Source organism: Platichthys flesus, chromosome 2 (genome assembly GCF_949316205.1).
Source record: "Platichthys flesus chromosome 2, fPlaFle2.1, whole genome shotgun sequence".
NCBI classification, from domain to species: domain Eukaryota; kingdom Metazoa; phylum Chordata; class Actinopteri; order Pleuronectiformes; family Pleuronectidae; genus Platichthys; species Platichthys flesus.
Genome location: NC_084946.1, coordinates 29,581,803 through 29,601,619, shown reverse-complemented (window position 1 = coordinate 29,601,619; position 19,817 = coordinate 29,581,803). Strand labels below are relative to the sequence as shown.

At 45.8% G+C, this 19,817-nt stretch overlaps 2 protein-coding genes across 3 annotated transcripts in view; one reads left to right on the top strand and one right to left on the bottom strand.

Moving 5' to 3' along the window:
• Positions 1–8,260, top strand: part of grm7 (glutamate metabotropic receptor 7) — a 59,133-nt gene extending 50,873 nt beyond the window's left edge. Inside the window, exons 8-11 of one of the 2 annotated variants that reach the window (XM_062409902.1) lie at positions 1,076–2,011; positions 4,156–4,396; positions 5,777–5,798; positions 6,133–8,260. In XM_062409902.1, coding sequence (XP_062265886.1) covers positions 1,076–2,011; positions 4,156–4,396; positions 5,777–5,781 — 1,182 coding nt within the window. In that variant the 3' untranslated portion in view covers positions 5,782–5,798; positions 6,133–8,260. The remainder of the gene's footprint in view (positions 1–1,075; positions 2,012–4,155; positions 4,397–5,776; positions 5,799–6,132) is intronic. The other variant, XM_062409895.1, reaches the window with a different exon arrangement.
• Positions 8,261–11,817: 3,557 nt separating this feature from the next.
• Positions 11,818–19,817, bottom strand: part of LOC133973270 (E3 ubiquitin-protein ligase RNF123) — a 50,435-nt gene continuing 42,435 nt past the window's right edge. Inside the window, exons 38-40 of the mRNA XM_062411027.1 lie at positions 17,482–17,576; positions 14,341–14,426; positions 11,818–13,801 (exon numbers count right to left, since the gene is read on the bottom strand). Of these exons, the coding sequence (XP_062267011.1) occupies positions 13,705–13,801; positions 14,341–14,426; positions 17,482–17,576 (278 nt within the window). The 3' untranslated portion in view covers positions 11,818–13,704. The remainder of the gene's footprint in view (positions 13,802–14,340; positions 14,427–17,481; positions 17,577–19,817) is intronic.

The window sequence follows — 19,817 nt, the reverse complement described above, 5'->3', positions numbered from 1 at the left end:
CTCATTTAAACCTCAGGAGGAGGAGGAGGTCGGCTGCTCCTTCTCCCTCCTGCCCCCCCGAGGTGAAGGAGTCCGTCCTCGTCTAGAACCCGGAGCTGAGGAGGATTCAAGAGGAACCTGTTCTGAGATCTGTCCTCCAACACCTGTCTGAATTATTATTATTATGGAAGACGTCTCCTGAACGTGTCTCTTTTGAGCTGTGTGCAGCATTGAAGTGATGCATGCTGGTCCTAACACAATGCATGCTGGTCCTAACACAATGCATGCTGGTCCTAACACAATGCATGCTCGTTAGAATTGTTGTCATCCTTCATGTCTGCATTTAGCCGGGCTCAGTGTGAAGGGGACAGACAGAGCGAGTGATGATGGATGTGTGGGAGCAGAGGCTGATGAAAGGAACAAAGAGTGGGCGGGGACTTCTCCTCTTCTTCACTTGGCGTCCGGCCTGTAGGATGAAGATCAGTCGACTGTGCAGAGTCGCTGTTTCTGTTGAGGCTATGAATTCTGGACGTTGTGCTGAGTCAGGCCGTTCGCTGTGTGCAGCCTCTTCTCCTCAGAGATCACAGCTCCTTGGCTTGCTGGGGGGGGGGGGGGGGGGGGGGGGGGGGGGGCGTCCTCTGGGTCACACCAGCATTTTGAAATCCCTCCAGGTTTGGGTTTAATCATGAAGAACTCCAGGACCAGGAGCTGTTATCATGTGTGAAGTTAAATCCTCAGACTCATCAACTGGAGATCAGCTGCACTGGTCCAGATGTTTCCAGATGTTTCCAGATGTTTCCTCACCCAGAACAAAGTCTGATCTGTCTGCTTCAGAGCAGAATATCTAAAATAAGTTTAATGTAAAGTCTTATTTTCTGAGCTGTTATATAAAATCTGTTATATCTTTGACATGACAGGTCCTAAATGATCTGGATCGCCTCCTGGTGGCCACATGTATGTACTGTATATATACGTATGCTGCATCAGGTGTTAGTTATGATCTCCATGTTTCCATGTTGACATGTGGTCTCTGTGTAGCCTCCCAGTTCGATGTGGTGTTAATGGGCCGTGGGGTGTGTCCATGTTGTCCCAGCAGATGGAGGACATGCAGTGGCCTCTGGGCGAGCGGGCCGTCCCCAGCTCGGTGTGCAGCCTGCCCTGCCGGCCCGGCGAGAGGAAGAAGGTGGTGAAGGGCATGGCGTGCTGCTGGCACTGCGAGCCCTGCGATGGTTACCAGTACCAGCTCAACGAGTTCACCTGTAAACTCTGCTCCTACAACATGAGGCCCAACGCCAACCGCACAGCCTGCCAGCCCATCCCCATCACCCAGCTGGACTGGACCTCGGCCTGGGCCGTGGTCCCGGTCCTCCTGGCGATGCTCGGCATCGTGGCTACGATGCTCGTCATGGCGACGTTCCTCCGGCACAACGACACGCCCATCGTCCGCGCCTCCGGCCGCGAGCTGAGCTACGTGCTGCTCACCGGGATCTTCCTGTGTTACATCATCACGTTCCTCATGATCGCCAAGCCGGATGTGGCCGTGTGCTCGTTCAGGAGGATCTTCCTGGGTCTGGGGATGTGCATCAGCTACGCCGCCCTGCTCACCAAAACCAACCGCATCTACCGGATCTTCGAGCAGGGGAAGAGGTCGGTGACGGCGCCCCGGCTCATCAGCCCCGCCTCCCAGCTGGCCATCACCTCCAGCCTCATCTCCGTGCAGCTGCTGGGCGTGCTGGTCTGGTTCGGGGTGGATCCACCCAACATCATCATAGACTACGAGGAGCAGAAGACCATCAACCCAGATCTGGCCCGAGGCGTGTTGAAGTGTGACATCACAGACCTGCAGCTCATCTGCTCGCTGGGCTACAGCATCCTGCTGATGGTGACCTGCACTGTCTACGCCATCAAGACCCGCGGCGTCCCCGAGAACTTCAACGAGGCCAAGCCCATCGGGTTCACCATGTACACCACCTGCATCGTGTGGCTGGCCTTCATCCCCATCTTCTTCGGCACAGCGCAGTCCACAGAGAAGGTAGATAGATAGATGGATACTTTATTAATCCCGAGGGAAATTCAGATCATCCAGTAGCTTGTACACTTAACACATCACTGACATATACACATAAATCACATAAATCACATAAATCACATAAATCACATTGAGGACTTGGCTAGATGATGTTCCTCAGACAGGAAGCTGGGATCAGAGGAGGTTAAATATCCTTCAAGTTTCTAGATTAAGAATCTAGATTTTTGTGTTTATTTAATTTCTGACTTTGTTTCTGTCCTTTGATCGTTTGTTCTGGTTTATTGAATCAGAACCTTTTAGCTCAGGTTCTACAGGAAGTGACATCACAGGAAGTAAAAATACCGACATAGACATGGAGGAACGTTTATCTTCCTTCTCATCTTTATGATCTTTAAAGCTCAAAGAATAAATGAATGCAGAGTAGAAGATAAATACTCACTTCTGAAAAGTGAGATGTTTTTGATAATGATTAATAAATCATTTAATCATATTGATTTTCATCATTAATTCAGAGCTTCAGTCCATTTCTCTCTATTAACCTGCACATGAGTCACGTTCCTTTAAAGCCCGGACGCCTCTGCTCCCCTGGTAGAGCGGACGCACCATTAAGACCTCACCTGTAACGGGCCGGGATCGAATCCGAGTACTCACAAGAGTGTGTGTTTGTGATACACAAGTGTTCATCTTCAACTTCTTCACTCTCCTGTGTGTGTCTGCCCCCCCCCCCCCGGCTTCTCCACCTCTCACCTGAACCATGAGGAGGATCTGCTGCTGAGCTGTTCAGCTGTGAAACACAAACTTTGAAACTGACCTGGAGTCAGACAACAGAGTCATGTGACATCATGACGAGTCTGAATCAGTTTGAAAGTCACGACTGAGACTGTGTGTGTGTGTGTGTGTGTGTGTGTGTGTGTGTGTGTGTGTGTGTGTGTTTCTTCATCATTAAACAGAATGAGGATTATTACTCACATTGACTATTAATACTTTATGATATTAATTCACCTCTTAACGTGTTTGCCTCCTCCTCCTCCTCCTCCTCCTTCTATCTCTTCCTCTCTGCCTTTGCTGGTGCGTCACTGCCCCCTGCAGGTCAGTGGAATAGTGTCTGAGGCGATCAACAGAATAGAAATAGAAATTAAAGAAATTAATCCAGATGTTTGTTGGATGTTGCTTTCGGACATTTTCTGTTTGTCCTCTCTCTCTTTTCTCCACAACACATCAGAGGAGGCCCTCGCTCGACCACAGCTGTCTTGTTGATGCACATCTTGTTTCCACCTGAGAAGAAACACTTTCTCCTTCTGAGCAGATATTGATTTTCTCTTTAACTTCACCTCAGATACTCCAATAAAAACACTAATGCTGTGAAATGGTCTGAAGCCACTGTGGCTCAGGAGTGAGAGCGGATCGAACGTCACTGGTTCGATCCCCTGGTCCTCCAGGTCACATTTGGAAGTTTCATTGGCAAGACACTGTTTGTCCCGTGAAGCAGCAGCAGCAGGTTGTCGGGTCCGACTCGTTCAAACAGGAACATGTGGGAACATCCAGGTGAGGGGCGGAGCCTGTAGAGCAGCAGGGCGGAGCCTGTAGAGCAGCAGGGCGGAGCCTGTATAGCAGCAGGGGCGGAGCCTGTATAGCAGCAGGAGGCGGGACATGACGTATCAGTGTTGTTGTTTACAGCTCATCCACACGTCAGGAACACGTCAGGAACATGTTCACGTCTTATACAGATTCAGAATCAAGTGTTTTTTGATGTAAAGTGTCTTTAGATGCAGAAGATTTTCCATTTAATTATAATATAATAATTTCATTTATAAAGTTATTTTCAAGTAACAAAGACAAAGAATTAAAAACTATTTGTCCCCAAATACATATTTATTTCACAGGATGCAGCTGCTTAAAGGATCAAAGTATTAAAGTATGTGAGGTTCAGGAACTCATCAGAGGATCTTGTGGGTCTTCAGAGACCCTGGTCCTGACGACCTGGGTCTCTGAAGACCCTGGAGGAATGTATCCTGAAGACCCTGTTCCTGAGGATGCATCCCTCTTTCCTCCCTCTCCTCCTCTTCCCTCCCTCTCCCCCTCTTCCCTCCCCCCTGTATAAGTGTTGACTAACTGCCAGTGACAGACGTGTCCTCTTCACGCTGCAGCTCTACATCCAGACGACCACGTTGACCATCTCCATGAACCTCAGTGCGTCCGTGGCCCTCGGGATGCTCTACCTGCCGAAGGTCTACGTGATCCTCTTCCACCCGGAGCTCAACGTGCAGAAGAGGAAACGCTCGTTCAAAGCCGTGGTCACCGTGGCCACCATGTCGTCCCGACTCTCCCACAAGGCCCGGCCCAACGGCGAGGCCAAGACGGAGCTGTGTGACCTGGTGGACGCCGACAGTAAGTACAGGTCACATGACACACGTGAGGTTTTAACCAGATCAAGACATTGATCTGAACATGACTCTGAAAGGAAACATCGTGTTTTGATCAACCGAACCTGAATAATCAACATGTTTACGTTTCCTTATGATGTCATCGCCATACCACAGTTACCATCTGATGATGTCACATGACCTGAATTCAAGATGAGAAATAACGAGGAGTTGAAGCTTTTGTTAAATAAAAAAACACGTCAGTGACTTAGCTGAACATTAGCATCTTTCATTTCACGTCCAGGTTTCAAAACTCTGGAGTGAACGTTAGAACGTTAGAACAGACATTAAGCAGCTAACGCTAACCAGCAGCTAGCGCTCACCCTGGCTAAGGCTTAGCTTTAAGTCGGAGTTAGCTAACCAGAGCTGCCAAGATGCATTTATTCGTCCCAAACACAGACGCACTCATGCAGGTAGGGAGATGTAACCTCTGCTTTTGACCCATCTGGTGCAGGACACACAGAGCAGTGAGCGACCATGTATGGCGCTCGGGGAGCAGATGTTGGGGGAGTAAGGTGCCTTGCTCAGGGGCACTAGACAGGGTAGGGAGACCCTTGGATTTTTGGACAGATCAATCCAGGTTCGTCTTTTTGTTGTCTCTCCGTGGAGTCGAACCAGAGACCTTCTCTGCCCATAGTCCAACTTTCTGCCACTAGACCACCGCCTCTCTTTACCTTCACATAGTTGATAAACAATGAATCCACTAGAGGGCAGCACAGAGTGGAGACTTACCGATGAACACAAACAGGTCTCATGTAGTTTCTCTCAAAAATGAACATAATTGTTTGAATTGATTCTCGTGTGCGACAGTCCTCTCAGGTGAACTACTGGCTGCACTGCCCCCCCATGGGTTTTGGCGGTACTGCTCAGTTCTCTGTTTTGTCCAAACGAATACGAACAAAAGGTTCTGACCGTTTCCTAACAGCTACGTTAGCTCCAGTGATGTCATCAAGTGACCACAAGCTGCTGCTGTGATGTCATCAAGTGACAACAAGCCCCGACCTTCATGTTCAACTGGGAACGACATCATTTCCTCACTGGTTTAGACTGAACGTCTCCAGGTGGAAATGAGTCGAGAGGAATTTGAACGTCGGGACTTGTGGTCACTTGATGACATCACAGCGGCAGCTTGTGGTCACTTGATGACATCACAGCGGCAGCTTGTGGTCACTTGATGACATCACAGCGGCAGCTTGTGGTCACTTGATGAACTTTCCCTTCAACCCCTTCATGGTGCTTTCTTCTTTCAAAGACCTGACTCCATTTAGAGAAGAAACTGATTCTATGTGAAAGTTTGATCAGTTCCTCTGTGGCTGATTCACGACATCATGTTTTTCTCCGACAGGCTAATCTCATATTAATCTGAGGTAAGAAACATTAATCTTCTTCTGCTCCGTCGTCCTGAGGCCGACCTTCATGGGGGGGGGGGGGGGGGGTATTAAACATTCCTCCGCTGCTCTTTATCGCCATCTTTCAATTGACTCATAACTTTTACACGAGCAGGAGCCGGAGGTCACGGGAGGTCAGCTGCTCGCTGAGTTTCTGGGATTAAAATCAAACCATTTAAAAAAGATAATTTAAATTTATTTTTACAACAATCCTCTGAGTTATGACATCACATCCTGTACAGCTGCTCCATCCTGATTCAAACCTCAAGTGTAAACGTTCTTCTTCTGTGACGCTGGTGTTTGTTCTGTTCAGGTCGAGCAGCGCAGAAGAAGAAGAGCGTGAGCTACAGCGACCTCGTGATCTGACGCGTTCCTCCATCACGACCACGACCTGAGCGACAGGAGGCGTCTGCTGGAGCAAAGCATTGTGGGACACAGACGTTGACTCGATCAGAGGAACGCTGAGGGGGGAGGAGGAGTTTTTAAGAAGAGGACGATGTGATGGTTGGAAATATTTGAGAAAACAAAAGATTGAACAGAATCTTTTAGTTTTGTCGAGACTGACTCGTCTCATCACAGAGTCGCTCAGACGAATGACCTCACGTGACCTGACGTGACCTCACGTGACCTGACGTGACCTGACGTGACCTCACGTGACCTGACGTGACCTGACGTGACCTCACGTGACCTGACGTGACCTCACGTGACCTCACGTGACCTGACGTGACCTGACGTGACGTGACCTCACGTGACCTCACGTGACCTGACGTGACGTGACCTCACGTGACCTCACGTGACCTCACGTGACCTTCGTGCAGAGCCCAGCTCCTCTCGTGTCCTGACGTGACCTGACGTGACCTCACGTGACCTGACGTGACCTGACGTGACCTCACGTGACCTGACGTGACCTGACGTGACGTGACCTCACGTGACCTCACATGACGTGACCTCACGTGACCTCACGTGACCTTCGTGCAGAGCCCGCCTCCTCTCGTGTCCTGACGTTCTTCCAAACAGAAAGTTTTCCAACCTCCCGTCGACCCGGTTGTTGTCTTTATGTTTTCTGTGTCGTCCGCCTTCAGTTGTTGGTTTGAGTTTGATTTGTTACGATGGTTGAGATGTTGATGATTCTTGGATCACATTTGACTTCACTGGTTTTATTAAAGCCATATTCTCCACTCTGAGACATCGAGGGCTTCGTTCATGCTGCGGAAATCAACATGAAAACCCAGATTCTTAATCGCTTAGTGATTAAATTAAATTAATTAGATCAAGTCTCTGACACAGTGACCTCGCCCTCACGCGACCTCCTGATTGGCCGTTTCCTCCCACCTCACTCGGTCTCAGTTTAAATTCATCTGTTAAGGCAGCCACCAGGGGGCGATCCATATGTTGACTTCACTTTAGAGGAGCTGTCAAGTCGTCCATCTTGTTTTTCATTGACTTTTGTATGGACGATGCACGATATATAAATATATATATAAATATATTTATATTTGTGTGTCTATGTGACATATAACAACAATGTTCAGAGTTTTTCAGAGAGACTTGAACCGTCAGAAATCTTCATCTCAGTCACATGACGTGAAAAAACAGATTCTTCAAGTGAACATGAAGCAAAAAATATAAGATTTGTGTTTTAAATCCTTTTTGTTCTAATGTCTGTGGTCCCTACGTGTGTGTTCCTTCTGCACACACACACACACGTGTCGAGTCCTGCAGTGTTGTGTATGTGCCTGATGAAGATGATGCTGGTTGTTGCAGTCGCTGAAGTCACAGACACAACAGGAAGTGATGATGTGGAGGTTGTTGCATGCCTGGTGTTCGATGTTGAAACAGAATCTGAAACAAGTTAAAGAAACTGTCGTTGGACTCGGTCGATTCCAGCCTCAGTTTTTATTTCACCTTTTCTTCCTCTTCTCTCGGCAGAATATGTCTTTGATCTGTTTTGATATTTTCCTGGAAACTACAGGAAAAGGAGAAAAAGTATATAAAATATATATTTAAAAAAGAAATTACTTGTAAAAAAGAAGCATGTATGTTTTCTACTGTTTGTACTCGGTTTCTTCACGTTGCTGCTTCTGAGATTCCCATCATGCAACTCTCCTGTGGTGTCGTCCGAATGTAATCACACCAAATTAAAAGCTTTGGTTATTTTTTATATGTAAATGCTCTGAGGAAAATGTGCTATTTGTGTATTTGTGTACTTGTGTACTTTTGTCTTTGTGTCTTTGTGTCTTTGTGTCTTTCTCATCTAGATCGGCCTTGAGAGTTATTTAATTGATGTCATCCCTCGTTCCTTCGTCTCTTTTGTACAAAATCATCATTTGCCTGAAAAAAATGTCTCGTCTCTGTTTTCTTTTTCCAATTTTCTCGAACCAGATTTCAGGTTTTTCTTTTGTGTTGGAATAAAAAATGTGAAGTGGACGAGTGAGTTCAAAGATGAAGCACTTCTCTCTGTTTGATTGAATTTCATGAAAGGGTTAATCCTAACTCTATAGGGGCTCTATGTCCAAGGTTTTGACCAGTTTAACTCCACAGGTCCTTTGTCTCCCAGTGAGACCCCATGATCCTGCACAGTCTCGACATGCTGAAGACATTCAGGTCAAATCTACACAGTTTGGAAGATGGAACCAGTTTGACTTGATCTGCAGAACCACAGGAACCAGTTTGACTTGATCTGCAGAACCACAGGAACCAGTTTGACTTGATCTGCAGAACCACAGGAACCAGTTTGACTTGATCTGCAGAACCACAGGAACCAGTTTGACTTGATCTGCAGAACCAGAGGAACCAGATTGACTTGATCTGCAGAACCACAGGAACCAGATTGACTTGATCTGCAGAACCACAGGAACCAGTTTGACTTGATCTACAGAACCACAGGAACCAGTTTGACTTGATCTGCAGAACCACAGGAACCAGTTTGACTTGATCTGCAGAACCACAGGAACCAGTTTGACTTGATCTGCAGAACCACAGGAACCAGTTTGACTTGATCTACAGAACCACAGGAACCAGTTTGACTTGATCTGCAGAACCACAGGAACCAGTTTGACTTGATCTGCAGAACCACAGGAACCAGTTTGACTTGATCTGCAGAACCACAGGAACCAGATTGACTTGATCTGCAGAACCACAGGAACCAGATTGACTTGATCTGCAGAACCACAGGAACCAGTTTGACTTGATCTACAGAACCACAGGAACCAGTTTGACTTGATCTGCAGAACCACAGGAACCAGTTTGACTTGATCTGCAGAACCACAGGAACCAGTTTGACTTGATCTGCAGAACCACAGGAACCAGTTTGACTTGATCTACAGAACCACAGGAACCAGTTTGACTTGATCTGCAGAACCACAGGAACCAGTTTGACTTGATCTGCAGAACCACAGGAACCAGTTTGACTTGATCTGCAGAACCACAGGAACCAGTTTGACTTGATCTACAGAACCACAGGAACCAGATTGACTTGATCTGCAGAACCACAGGAACCAGTTTGACTTGATCTGCAGAACCACAGGAACCAGTTTGACTTGATCTACAGAGCCACAGGAACCAGTTTGACTTGATCTACAGAACCACAGGAACCAGATTGACTTGATCTACAGAACCACAGGAACCAGTTTGACTTAATCTACAGAACCACAGGAACCAGATTGACTTGATCTGCAGAACCACAGGAACCAGATTGACTTAATCTGCAGAACCACAGGAACCAGTTTGACTTGATCTACAGAACCACAGGAACCAGATTGACTTGATCTACAGAACCACAGGAACCAGATTGACTTGATCTGCAGAACCACAGGAACCAGTTTGACTTGATCTGCAGAACCACAGGAACCAGTTTGACTTGATCTACAGAACCACAGGAACCAGTTTGACTTGATCTACAGAACCACAGGAACCAGATTGACTTGATCTACAGAACCACAGGAACCAGTTTGACTTAATCTACAGAACCACAGGAACCAGATTGACTTGATCTGCAGAACCACAGGAACCAGATTGACTTGATCTGCAGAACCACAGGAACCAGTTTGACTTGATCTACAGAACCACAGGAACCAGTTTGACTTGATCTGCAGAACCACAGGAACCAGTTTGACTTGATCTGCAGAACCACAGGAACCAGTTTGACTTGATCTGCAGAACCACAGGAACCAGTTTGACTTGATCTACAGAACCACAGGAACCAGATTGACTTGATCTGCAGAACCACAGGAACCAGTTTGACTTGATCTACAGAACCACAGGAACCAGATTGACTTGATCTACAGAACCACAGGAACCAGTTTGACTTAATCTGCAGAACCACAGGAACCAGTTTGACTTAATCTGCAGAACCACAGCAGCTTGATCTTTCCATTATCAACAACTCTTCTTCTTTGTTCTTCTTATCGAGCTGAGTCCCCCCCCCCCATACGTAAGATTGAAGCAACAGATCAAATTAAACAAACAATATATTATTTTATTTTATTCTATTGTTTGATAATATATTGATATAATTTCCGGGCTGTGTTTGTTCTATGATCCAGGTCTGAACTGAATGTACGATCTGTCTCTGTGTTCTTTGAACTGTTTATAAAGTTTATTAATATAAAGTTTATAAAATAAGATTTTGAATCTGAAAACACTCACACGTGAACCTGCTGCAGTTACCATGACAACGCAGGCCAGAGCAGTGGGTGGTGTGTGATCCTGTAACCACACAAACACACACACACACAAACACACACACACACAAACACACACGCTGTCACACACACGCACACACGGATGGGGGGAGGGAACTTGTGCACCTTCAGGTTTCAAAATATAAGATCTACATTTGGAGATTTAAGATCTAAGAACCTTAAGGTTTAACTTGTGTGTGTGTTTATACCTTTAAATATAAAGTATATATCTCTATATATATATATATATCTCTATATATATATATATCTCTATATATATAGAGAAATGTAGAAATTAGTACATAAAGCTTGAAGTACTCAAAAGGCGCTTCTGGCCAGAATAAGTGTTATAATATGGGACATGTGAGTCCTCGTATTGAAGTGACTGACCCTCTGTGTCGGTAGCTGCTGATCTCAGATCAGAGAAGATGGAATCTCCTCCGGGTCAGAACCTCCGTCTGCTGTGTTCACGTGATGATGAAGACGAGCTCCACCTCCTTCCTCTTCCTCTCTGGCGGCTTCGCTCAAACAGCAAAGATTCAGATTCAGATTCAGATTCAAGGTGACAAACATGATGCTCCTGGAGCTGATGGTCCCCAGAGGATGAACCCTGCAGGCATAAGGATCTTCTTTCCATCCAGCGCCATCATCAGGTCGTGTAGTGAACTGACACTTAGTGGGTGAGGGTTTAGGGTTTAGGGTTTAGGTCTCCCTTCAGATGGTTTCCAGACCAACAGAAGCTGTTTGTCAAAGTTGTTTTGAGTTTTCATATTAAAAAACGTATTTGAGTCAAATAAAACACGATGAAGACAAAAGCTTCTAGTGTAAGAACAGTACTCATATATTCAATGGTTAGTTTCAGATTTGAGCCAAAGTTTTGAGTTATTTAAGGTGTGTAAGCTGCTTGCAAACACCAGGTGGCGACAAAGTCCTGTTAGGATCCTTCTTCTCCTCCTTCACTCGTCTTCTGTTTGTTTCCCTCTTCAAATGTTTGATCTTTCACATCTCGACTGATTTCATTTCTCAACAGAACAAGAGGAAGTGAAATTAGCAGCTTCTTCATTTACATGAACATTGATTCTTAATTATATTCTACTGATGAATTTAAAGAACCCATCATAAGCCCACTTCACCACAGTTGAATTGGTTCCTTTGTGACTTAATGAAATGTTTTGGTCAAAATACCACAAGGATCATTTAAAACAGCTTCTATGACGCAGTGGAGACATAATGTTACTAGTAAAGAGGAAATACTTTAAATACTACAAATACTGACTACCACAGAAAGATAAAGAACAAAGCAGCAGACGCGTCAGTTCAGGATAAATAATTTAATACAGTTACATCGTCGATATATGTGAACTCAACAAGAGGAAATGAAAAGCAAGAGTTTCCTCCTCCTCTGAAATCCTCTGTTCATCCCTCGTTCCCCGAAACACGGCGAAACAGAAACAAAAATATTTGTCAGTGCTATCGCTAACGCTAGCCCGACGTTCACCCACAAACATGCTTAAATACTGTAGAGTACCACCGTCACTTCACAGTCAGAGAAACATCACACGCTCGATGACACGTCCGTCACCGATAAGTCAAACCAGATCAACCCAGAGTCAACGATCACATGACTCACTGCAGCTAGCGCGTTTATGACCTCGTTAAAAAAAGAAGAATTCAACATTTAAATACATTCGCTCAATTTAACCCAGAAATAAAAAGTAATGTAAACTCAGGATAATGAGCTTATAACTAAATGTTAGAAGAAAAAGGAAACTGAAATTGAAATTGGATAATAAACATTTAAAATTGTAATAATTTGTTTATTAAACTTTTCTTTTTCTCATTTAATGATTTAAAACCTATTTGAAACTCTTGACATCCACAAATGATATCAATCTTTTCCCTTTTCAGTTTCCTTCATTCAATGAGAATTTAATTAAGTTAAATTCGTCAAACAAACAAAATCAAACACAACAAACTTTTAAAAGTGAAAATCGACACAAACAAAAACACAAGTTTAAGAATTCATCGTCCGACATTAGAAACTCACTGTTCAGGGACGTTACATGTTTGTGTGTTAAAATCACAGACTGTAAATAAAGATGGACGACCTGACCTGGGGCGCCCCCTGGTGTGTGGCTGCAGTATTAATCATAAACAGATCTCAATCAGCTCAGTAAGAAAGAAACTTTATGATAAACAAACCCGTGAATTGATTTGGAGCTCGATCACGTCAGCTTCTAGGAACTCGACTGATCCGGGATCTGATGAAACTGTGTGTTTGTGCGACAACGTGAACGAAGCTTGAGGTTATTTAAGTGAAGTCCCCCCCCCCCCCCCCGTCTGTTTAACAGTGAGAGTTGTCCTGTGGCTTCAGAGTCACTGTTAAAGTCAAGGTTTTAAAAGTCACAGTCAGAATCTCCAGATGTTTGGATCATGAACATGTTTGTGTGTGTGAAATATTCATCATCAAAAACACACAACACAAGGTACGACTTCCTGTGTGTATACATGTGTGTGTCTGTGTTTATATACGTTATGTCTGTGTATCTCTGTGTGTGTCTCTGTCTGTCTGTGTGTGTGTGTGTGTGTCTCTGTCTCTGTGTATATGTGTGTGTGTCTGTGTGTGTGTATGTCTCTGTGTATATGTGTTTGTGTGTTTGTGTGTCTGTGTGTATATACTGTATGTCTGTGTATCTGTGTCTGTCACTGTGTGTGTGTCTCTGTGTGTGTGTTTGTCTGTCTCTGTGTGTGTCTCTGTGTGTAATTCTGTCTCTGTGTGTAACTCTGTCTCTGTGTGTAACTCTGTCTCTGTGTGTATCTCTGTGCGTCTCTGTCTCTGTGTGTGTCTCTGTGACTCTGTCTCTGTGTGTGTCTGTGTGTGACTCTGTCTCTGTGTGTATCTCTGTGCGTCTCTGTCTCTGTGTGTGTCTCTGTGACTCTGTTTCTGTGTGTGTCTGTGTGTGACTCTGTCTCTGTGTGTGTCTCTGTGTCTCTGTCTCTATGTGTGTCTCTGTGACTCTGTCTCTGTGTGTGTCTCTGTGTGTGTCTGTGTGTAACTCTGTCTCTGTGTGTATCTCTGTGCGTCTCTGTCTCTGTGTGTGTCTCTGTGACTCTGTCTCTGTGTGTGTCTCTGTGACTCTGTCTCTGTGACTCTGTCTCTGTGTGTGTCTCTGTGACTCTGTCTCTGTGTGTGTCTGTGTGTGTTAGGAGGCTGGCTTGTTGTAGTCGTCCACTCCAGTGATTGTGGCTTTGCAGAAGAAGCAGTCCTTGTTGTTCATCAGGTGTTGGTTGATACAGGCTCTGAACACAGAGACACACATCTGGTCAACATCTGTTTCATCATCACTGTCCACAAACACAACAAATGAACATGAAGCTCCATCGCCCCCTGGTGTCTGGCTGCAGTACAGGTCACAGCCCTGCCTCCTCCGGGTCAACACACGGGACATGGTGACGAGTCAGAGGTCGTAGAAGTGTCAACGTTTGAAAGACTTTCATTTATTCAACTTTAATGAGTTGTATTCATTATTGTCACTGGGACAGGAAGTGGACATTTATTGTGAAAAGGCTTTTATCAAGTGATTCTGTTCATCACAGGAAGTAGAGTGAACTTGTTCCTGATCAGCTGATCAGGTCCTGGTGTGTGTCCGTCTGTCTCCATGGCAATAAAAAATCACTGTCTTTTCAATGTCTCCATGTTGACTCGTCAGGGGACACGGGACAGACACATGGTAAAAACGACCCTCCAGGAAACACGGTGTGTGTGTGTGTGTGTGTGTGTGTGTGTGTGTGTGTGTGTGTGTGTGTGTGTGTGTGTGTGTGTGTGTGTAGTGACTCACTTGCAGGACTTGTGTGAACAGGGTTTGAACACAGCAGAGATGGAGTGAGCGTAGCAGATCGGACAAAGATCTTCTTCACTCGTCGGCTGAGAGACACAAGACCAACAGTTAGCTTAGCTTAGCATAGAGACTGGGAACAGGGGGGGGGAGTTAGCTTAGGTGAAGAAGAAAAGGAAATGAGATCAATTTAGAAAACGTTCCTAATAATCTGACCATGAATAAATGATTTGACATTTTCAGTTTTTCTGTTGAGAAAAAGACGTGTGATCATGTGAGGAACATGTGATGATCATGTGAGGAACATGATACCAACATGTGATGATGATGTAAGGAACATGTATGGAACATGATACCAACATGTGAGGAACATGTAAGGAACATGTGAGGAAAATGTGATGAACATGTAAGGAACATGATACCAACATGTCAGGAAAATGTCCGGAACATGTGAGGAACATGTGAGGAACATGATACCAACATGTGAGGAACATGTCAGGATCATGTGAGGACATGTCAGGAAAATGGGAGGAACATGTCAGGAACATGATATCAACATGTGAGGAACAATACCAGGATCATGTGAAGAACATGTGAGGAACATGTCAGGACTGTAGACATCTAACGCTGCCAACAGGTTGTGAAACACACAAATGAATATTAAGTTTGACTAATGAACTGAGGAACCTGCTTTTAAAGACATTTAAAAAACTGTTTTATAAACAATAAAGAATAAACATGAACATGAGGCAGTGACGAGCAGCTGAGTCCAGGAGGAGGAGCTCAACGTGAGGGGTCAGCTGGGGCGATGGACAGGGAGGGGAAACTGTAATGGTAATGTGATTCTTCACTCCACCGGTCACACAGAGCATGGCTCCTCACAGACCCCCCCCCCCCAGTGTAGGGGACAGTGACAGAGTGTTGTTGATCTGTTGCTGGGACATCAGAGCTGGTGTCTCTGCTCATGTTTATGGAAACTGAGACTCAGACTCCAGCAGCTTTCAAACCATCACTGATTTAACTGCTACAGAGGCTGCAGGAGAACCGGCCTCTGTCCTGCTGTGTGCTGCTGTGTGCTGCTGTGTTCAGTTGTGTTATGTCGTGTTCAGTTGTGTACAGCTGTGTACTGCTTTGTACTAGGGCTGAACGATTAGTTGCATTTGCAATAAAATCGCGATATGATAAAACACGATTTTCTTATCGCAACGTGTGCGATTAAAACGTGCGAAAGAGAGTAGGGCACTGGACTGCTGTGCTCACCCACAGCAAGAACGCCACAGGACCACAAAACTCCTGATCCAGAAGAAAGCGAGGATCACCTACAGGTTCCTCAAGTCTTCGGCCGACGTGGTGGACTCACAGAGCGAGCTCATCTCGCTGCTGACCGCGGTGCGGGAGGCGGACCTGAAAATAACTCACCGGAAAGCAAGCCGTGCTCCGGGACCTACATGCACATCTGCGAGAAAGGACGTGTTCAGCATGAGGGGGGGGGGGGACCTCCACATCGCTGCACGACCACCCGGACATGAACGGGAATCTACGGAGCTGCTGATCCCAGAAACTGCTGCTGCTCCACCAATTAGAACAACGCCGCATTCCTACACTTATAAAATGTAATTCAATATGGAAGTAATCCAAGAATTCAGAATACGTTACTCAGATTACTTAATGTAACGGAATACGTTACAGATTACAGTTTTGGGCGTGTTCTATATTCTGTAACGGAATACGTTTTGAAAGTATCCTTCTCAACAGTGCAAATGTTACTGACTTGGGATCAGTAAGACGCCTATAATTAAAAAAAAAAAACATTCTCAAGATGGTACATTTTGCACACAGGTTTTAAAAAGTGCATGCCTTGTGTTTATACTTACAATGACTTTGATTAAATTACTTAAGTGCACACTGATTTGTTCTTCTTGTTTCTGTAATGAGCCGTTAAATTAAAATGTGGGAAAGAATATTGTACAGTAATTGTATCTAACATTGTGTTGATCATATTTAAATCGTTCATTATGGTTTTTTGGGGGGGAAAAGAGGATAAAAGAAAAAAATCGCATATTAAATCGCAATATTTGGAAAAAAATATTTGATTATTTCCCCAAATCGTTCAGCCTTACTTTGTACTGCTGTGTTCAGTTGTGTACTGCAGTGTACTGCTGTGTACTACTGTGTACTGCTTTGTACTGCTGTGTACTGCTGTGATCAGTTGTGTTATGTCGTTTTCAGTTGTGTACAGTTGTGTACTGGCGTGTTCAGTCGTGTACAGTTGTACTCTGCTCTGTACTGCTATGTTCAGGTGTGTACAGTTGTGTACAGTTGTGTACAGTTGTGTACAGTTGTCTCACACTCACACCGGCTGGCGTTGAGTGTGGCTGCTCAGACGCAGCAGGAAGTTCCCGTCATTAGAGCGAGAGTGAGGCTCCATTAGTGGGTTTGTGGAAACAGATTGTGTGTTTATGCGTACAGTCTGACGACAACAACACAATCTGACGTCCATTACAACAACACCAACGCTGCAGCTCTGTGTGTGTGTGTGTCTCATCAATAATGAATGCCAGTGTGGTGAGTGGACGAGGAGGATCAGGTTTCCTCTGCAGAGGAGGAGCAGGAAGTGCTTTCTGAAGGACGACCGGTCAAACTGCTGAGTCACTGAAGCTCCTGTCCCTGAACAGGACGACCGGTCAAACTGCTGAGTCACTGAAGCTCCTGTCCCTGAACAGGACGACCTGTCAAACTGCTGAGTCACTGAAGCTCCTGTCCCTGAACAGGACGACCGGTCAAACTGCTGAGTCACTGAAGCTCCTGTCCCTGAACAGGACGACCTGTCCCTCACCAAACTCACTTTGGAGAAGGACAAAGACAGACGACTGAAGCCTCCACAGGGGGCGCTGCAGAGGGGAAGAGGGGCAGAGATACAGGGGGGCGTGGTCGTCCACCACATTTTGATCTGTGTGACATTACTTCCTGATGATGTCATCATCTCTGATGTCATCCACAACAAACCAGAGAAAGCAGACACAGGTCCCGCCCCTTCTACCCAATAAGCCAATCATCATATTTGACATGTTTAAATGTAACCTGTGTTAAAGTCTCTGACCTAAGGGGGATCTAAGATGGCTGCCTGGCGGTGTTGGTACTTACAGCTGTGCTCGCCGCCGCCTGTTTGGACTCCTCCGTGAGAAACGCCAACATCAGCTCCACCTTGTGTTTCTCCTCCTCGCTGATGTAGTCGGTGTCTGTCGGAGGAAACACAAAGAGACACATTAACACACCTCACTTCCTGCTCTGACGTGTTCTATCCATGTTCCTGGACATGTGATCAGCCTGAAGCTGCTCATTATAAAACTAAAGCCACCTTGTCCACACGGACACACATGACAACACACGTCACATGACCGTTCACGTACACTGGTCATGTGGTGTAAACAGGAAGTGAATGTGATGGTGGAACTGTTAGACGCTTTGTGTTCACCGCTGCTAGTCGAGTCATGTGACTGACGAGAACCAATCAGGAAGAGAACGTGGGCGTCATCCTTTACAAAGGTCTCAGTTTCTGTTCGTCCAGACAAAAACACGAGACCATCACCAGGTGTGAGGACAGGAAGCAGAGGACAACGAGTCTGAAGCGAAGACGTCATTAAACGTCACCGGGACGTGAGACACTCAGCTTCCCCCTCCTCCAGCCTCAGGCTGGAAGTGACCTTCACTCAGCAGTCAGAATCTGCTTCAGTAGATTGAAGTAAGTGTTTCGAGGTTTAAAGGGACAAGTCTTCAGTTTATGATCCGTCCACACTGGAGCAGTGTCCCTCCGTCCATCAGTCTGCCCCCCCCCCCCCCCCATACTCCTGCTGTATCATGAGCAGTGATGGAAATCACTGCAGAGCAACGAGCCAATATCACAGGCCGAGGTGTTTCCACTCCTCCGCTGAAAGAGGATCTGTCTGAGTGCGGGGGGGGAAGTGGAGAGGGGGGAGTAAATGGAAAGACAAATCGAAAGCCATCAAGTGAGAGAGAGTGAGAGAAGGGAGAGGGAGAGAGAGAGGGATGAATAAATGAACGGGAACCAGAGCAAAGTGAGTTTCTTCTCAGCACTTACAGATGAACATCTTCACCAGGACCACAAGTCACCACAGGAAGAAGTTTCTGTTCTGTGATTTCAGGAAGTTGATCCCGTCCAACACGTCGTGGACATGAACGAGTGACGAGGAGCCGGTGAGACGACCCGGAGCCGAGATGAAGAGCAAACAGGTGGTGTTCAGTGGAGATGAGTGACCAGGAGCTGGACCGAGGATCGAGGTTCAACCAGCTTCACACACGTCTTCTCACCACATCATGAGGTCATCACCTCAGCTCACAGGTTGTGATTCTCTCTCTACTGTTTACCATCAACGACTCAATCATCTCATGATCTGAACATGACGTCCTCATAAGAACATGAAACATCTGTCCCTCAGTGACCTGAAGACAATGTGAGACACGTCAGACACGTGTGTGCCTGACGTGTTCCTATCTCACACGTCCTCTGGTCATGTGACCTGCAGCTCTGTGATTAAACTCCTTGATTATCCAGAGGAAACACTGACGCAGCAGAAACACAAACTGTGTAATGAGAGAATTCAGAGGATCAATAAAGTTTCTCTGGAGTCGGAAGCAGCTGGAAGTAGAAACCAGGTCGTCTGTCACGAGTCTGAAACCAGTGAGCAGAGCCCCAGTTCACAGCTCAGCCTGCTACCATGCTAACCATGCTAACCCTGCTCACCATGCTAACCCTGCTAACCCTGCTCACCATGCTACCATGCTAACCCTGCTCACCATGCTACCATGCTAACCCTGCTCACCATGCTACCATGCTAACCCTGCTAACCCTGCTCACCATGCTCTTAAGGAAACTACTCAGCACCATCTCATCTGAGTGCCACACACGCGCACGCGCACGCGCACACACACACACACACACACACACACACACACACACACACACACACACACACACACACACACACACACACACACACACACATACACACACAAAGTAAGCAGCATCATTATTCTGCCACAATGTCAGAACAGGCTGCAGTGTTGTGTTGTGTTGTTGAACTACACAATGGCTGACCATGCCCTGCACCACCACAGCCACAATGACTTCCTGCTTCTCTGTCAACTGGTCATTTAAATCCAGAGTGTCAGTCAGACTTTCAAAATAAGAGTAGCTAATCTCACTGGATCACTGTGATACTGAAGGAAATAAAAAAACATCTTCAGAATCTGATTTCTCTGATTGGACACCGACAGGAAGTGATGTCACGTCCTGTAAATCCACTGTTCACTGTCAAGTTCAAAGTCATTGAATGTTTCTGTTTGATCAGGATTGATTATTGATAATTGACTCTCAATTTCCATTTTCATGTCCTTACAACAACATGAAAGGACCTCCACACACACACAGACACACACACACACACACACACAGACACACA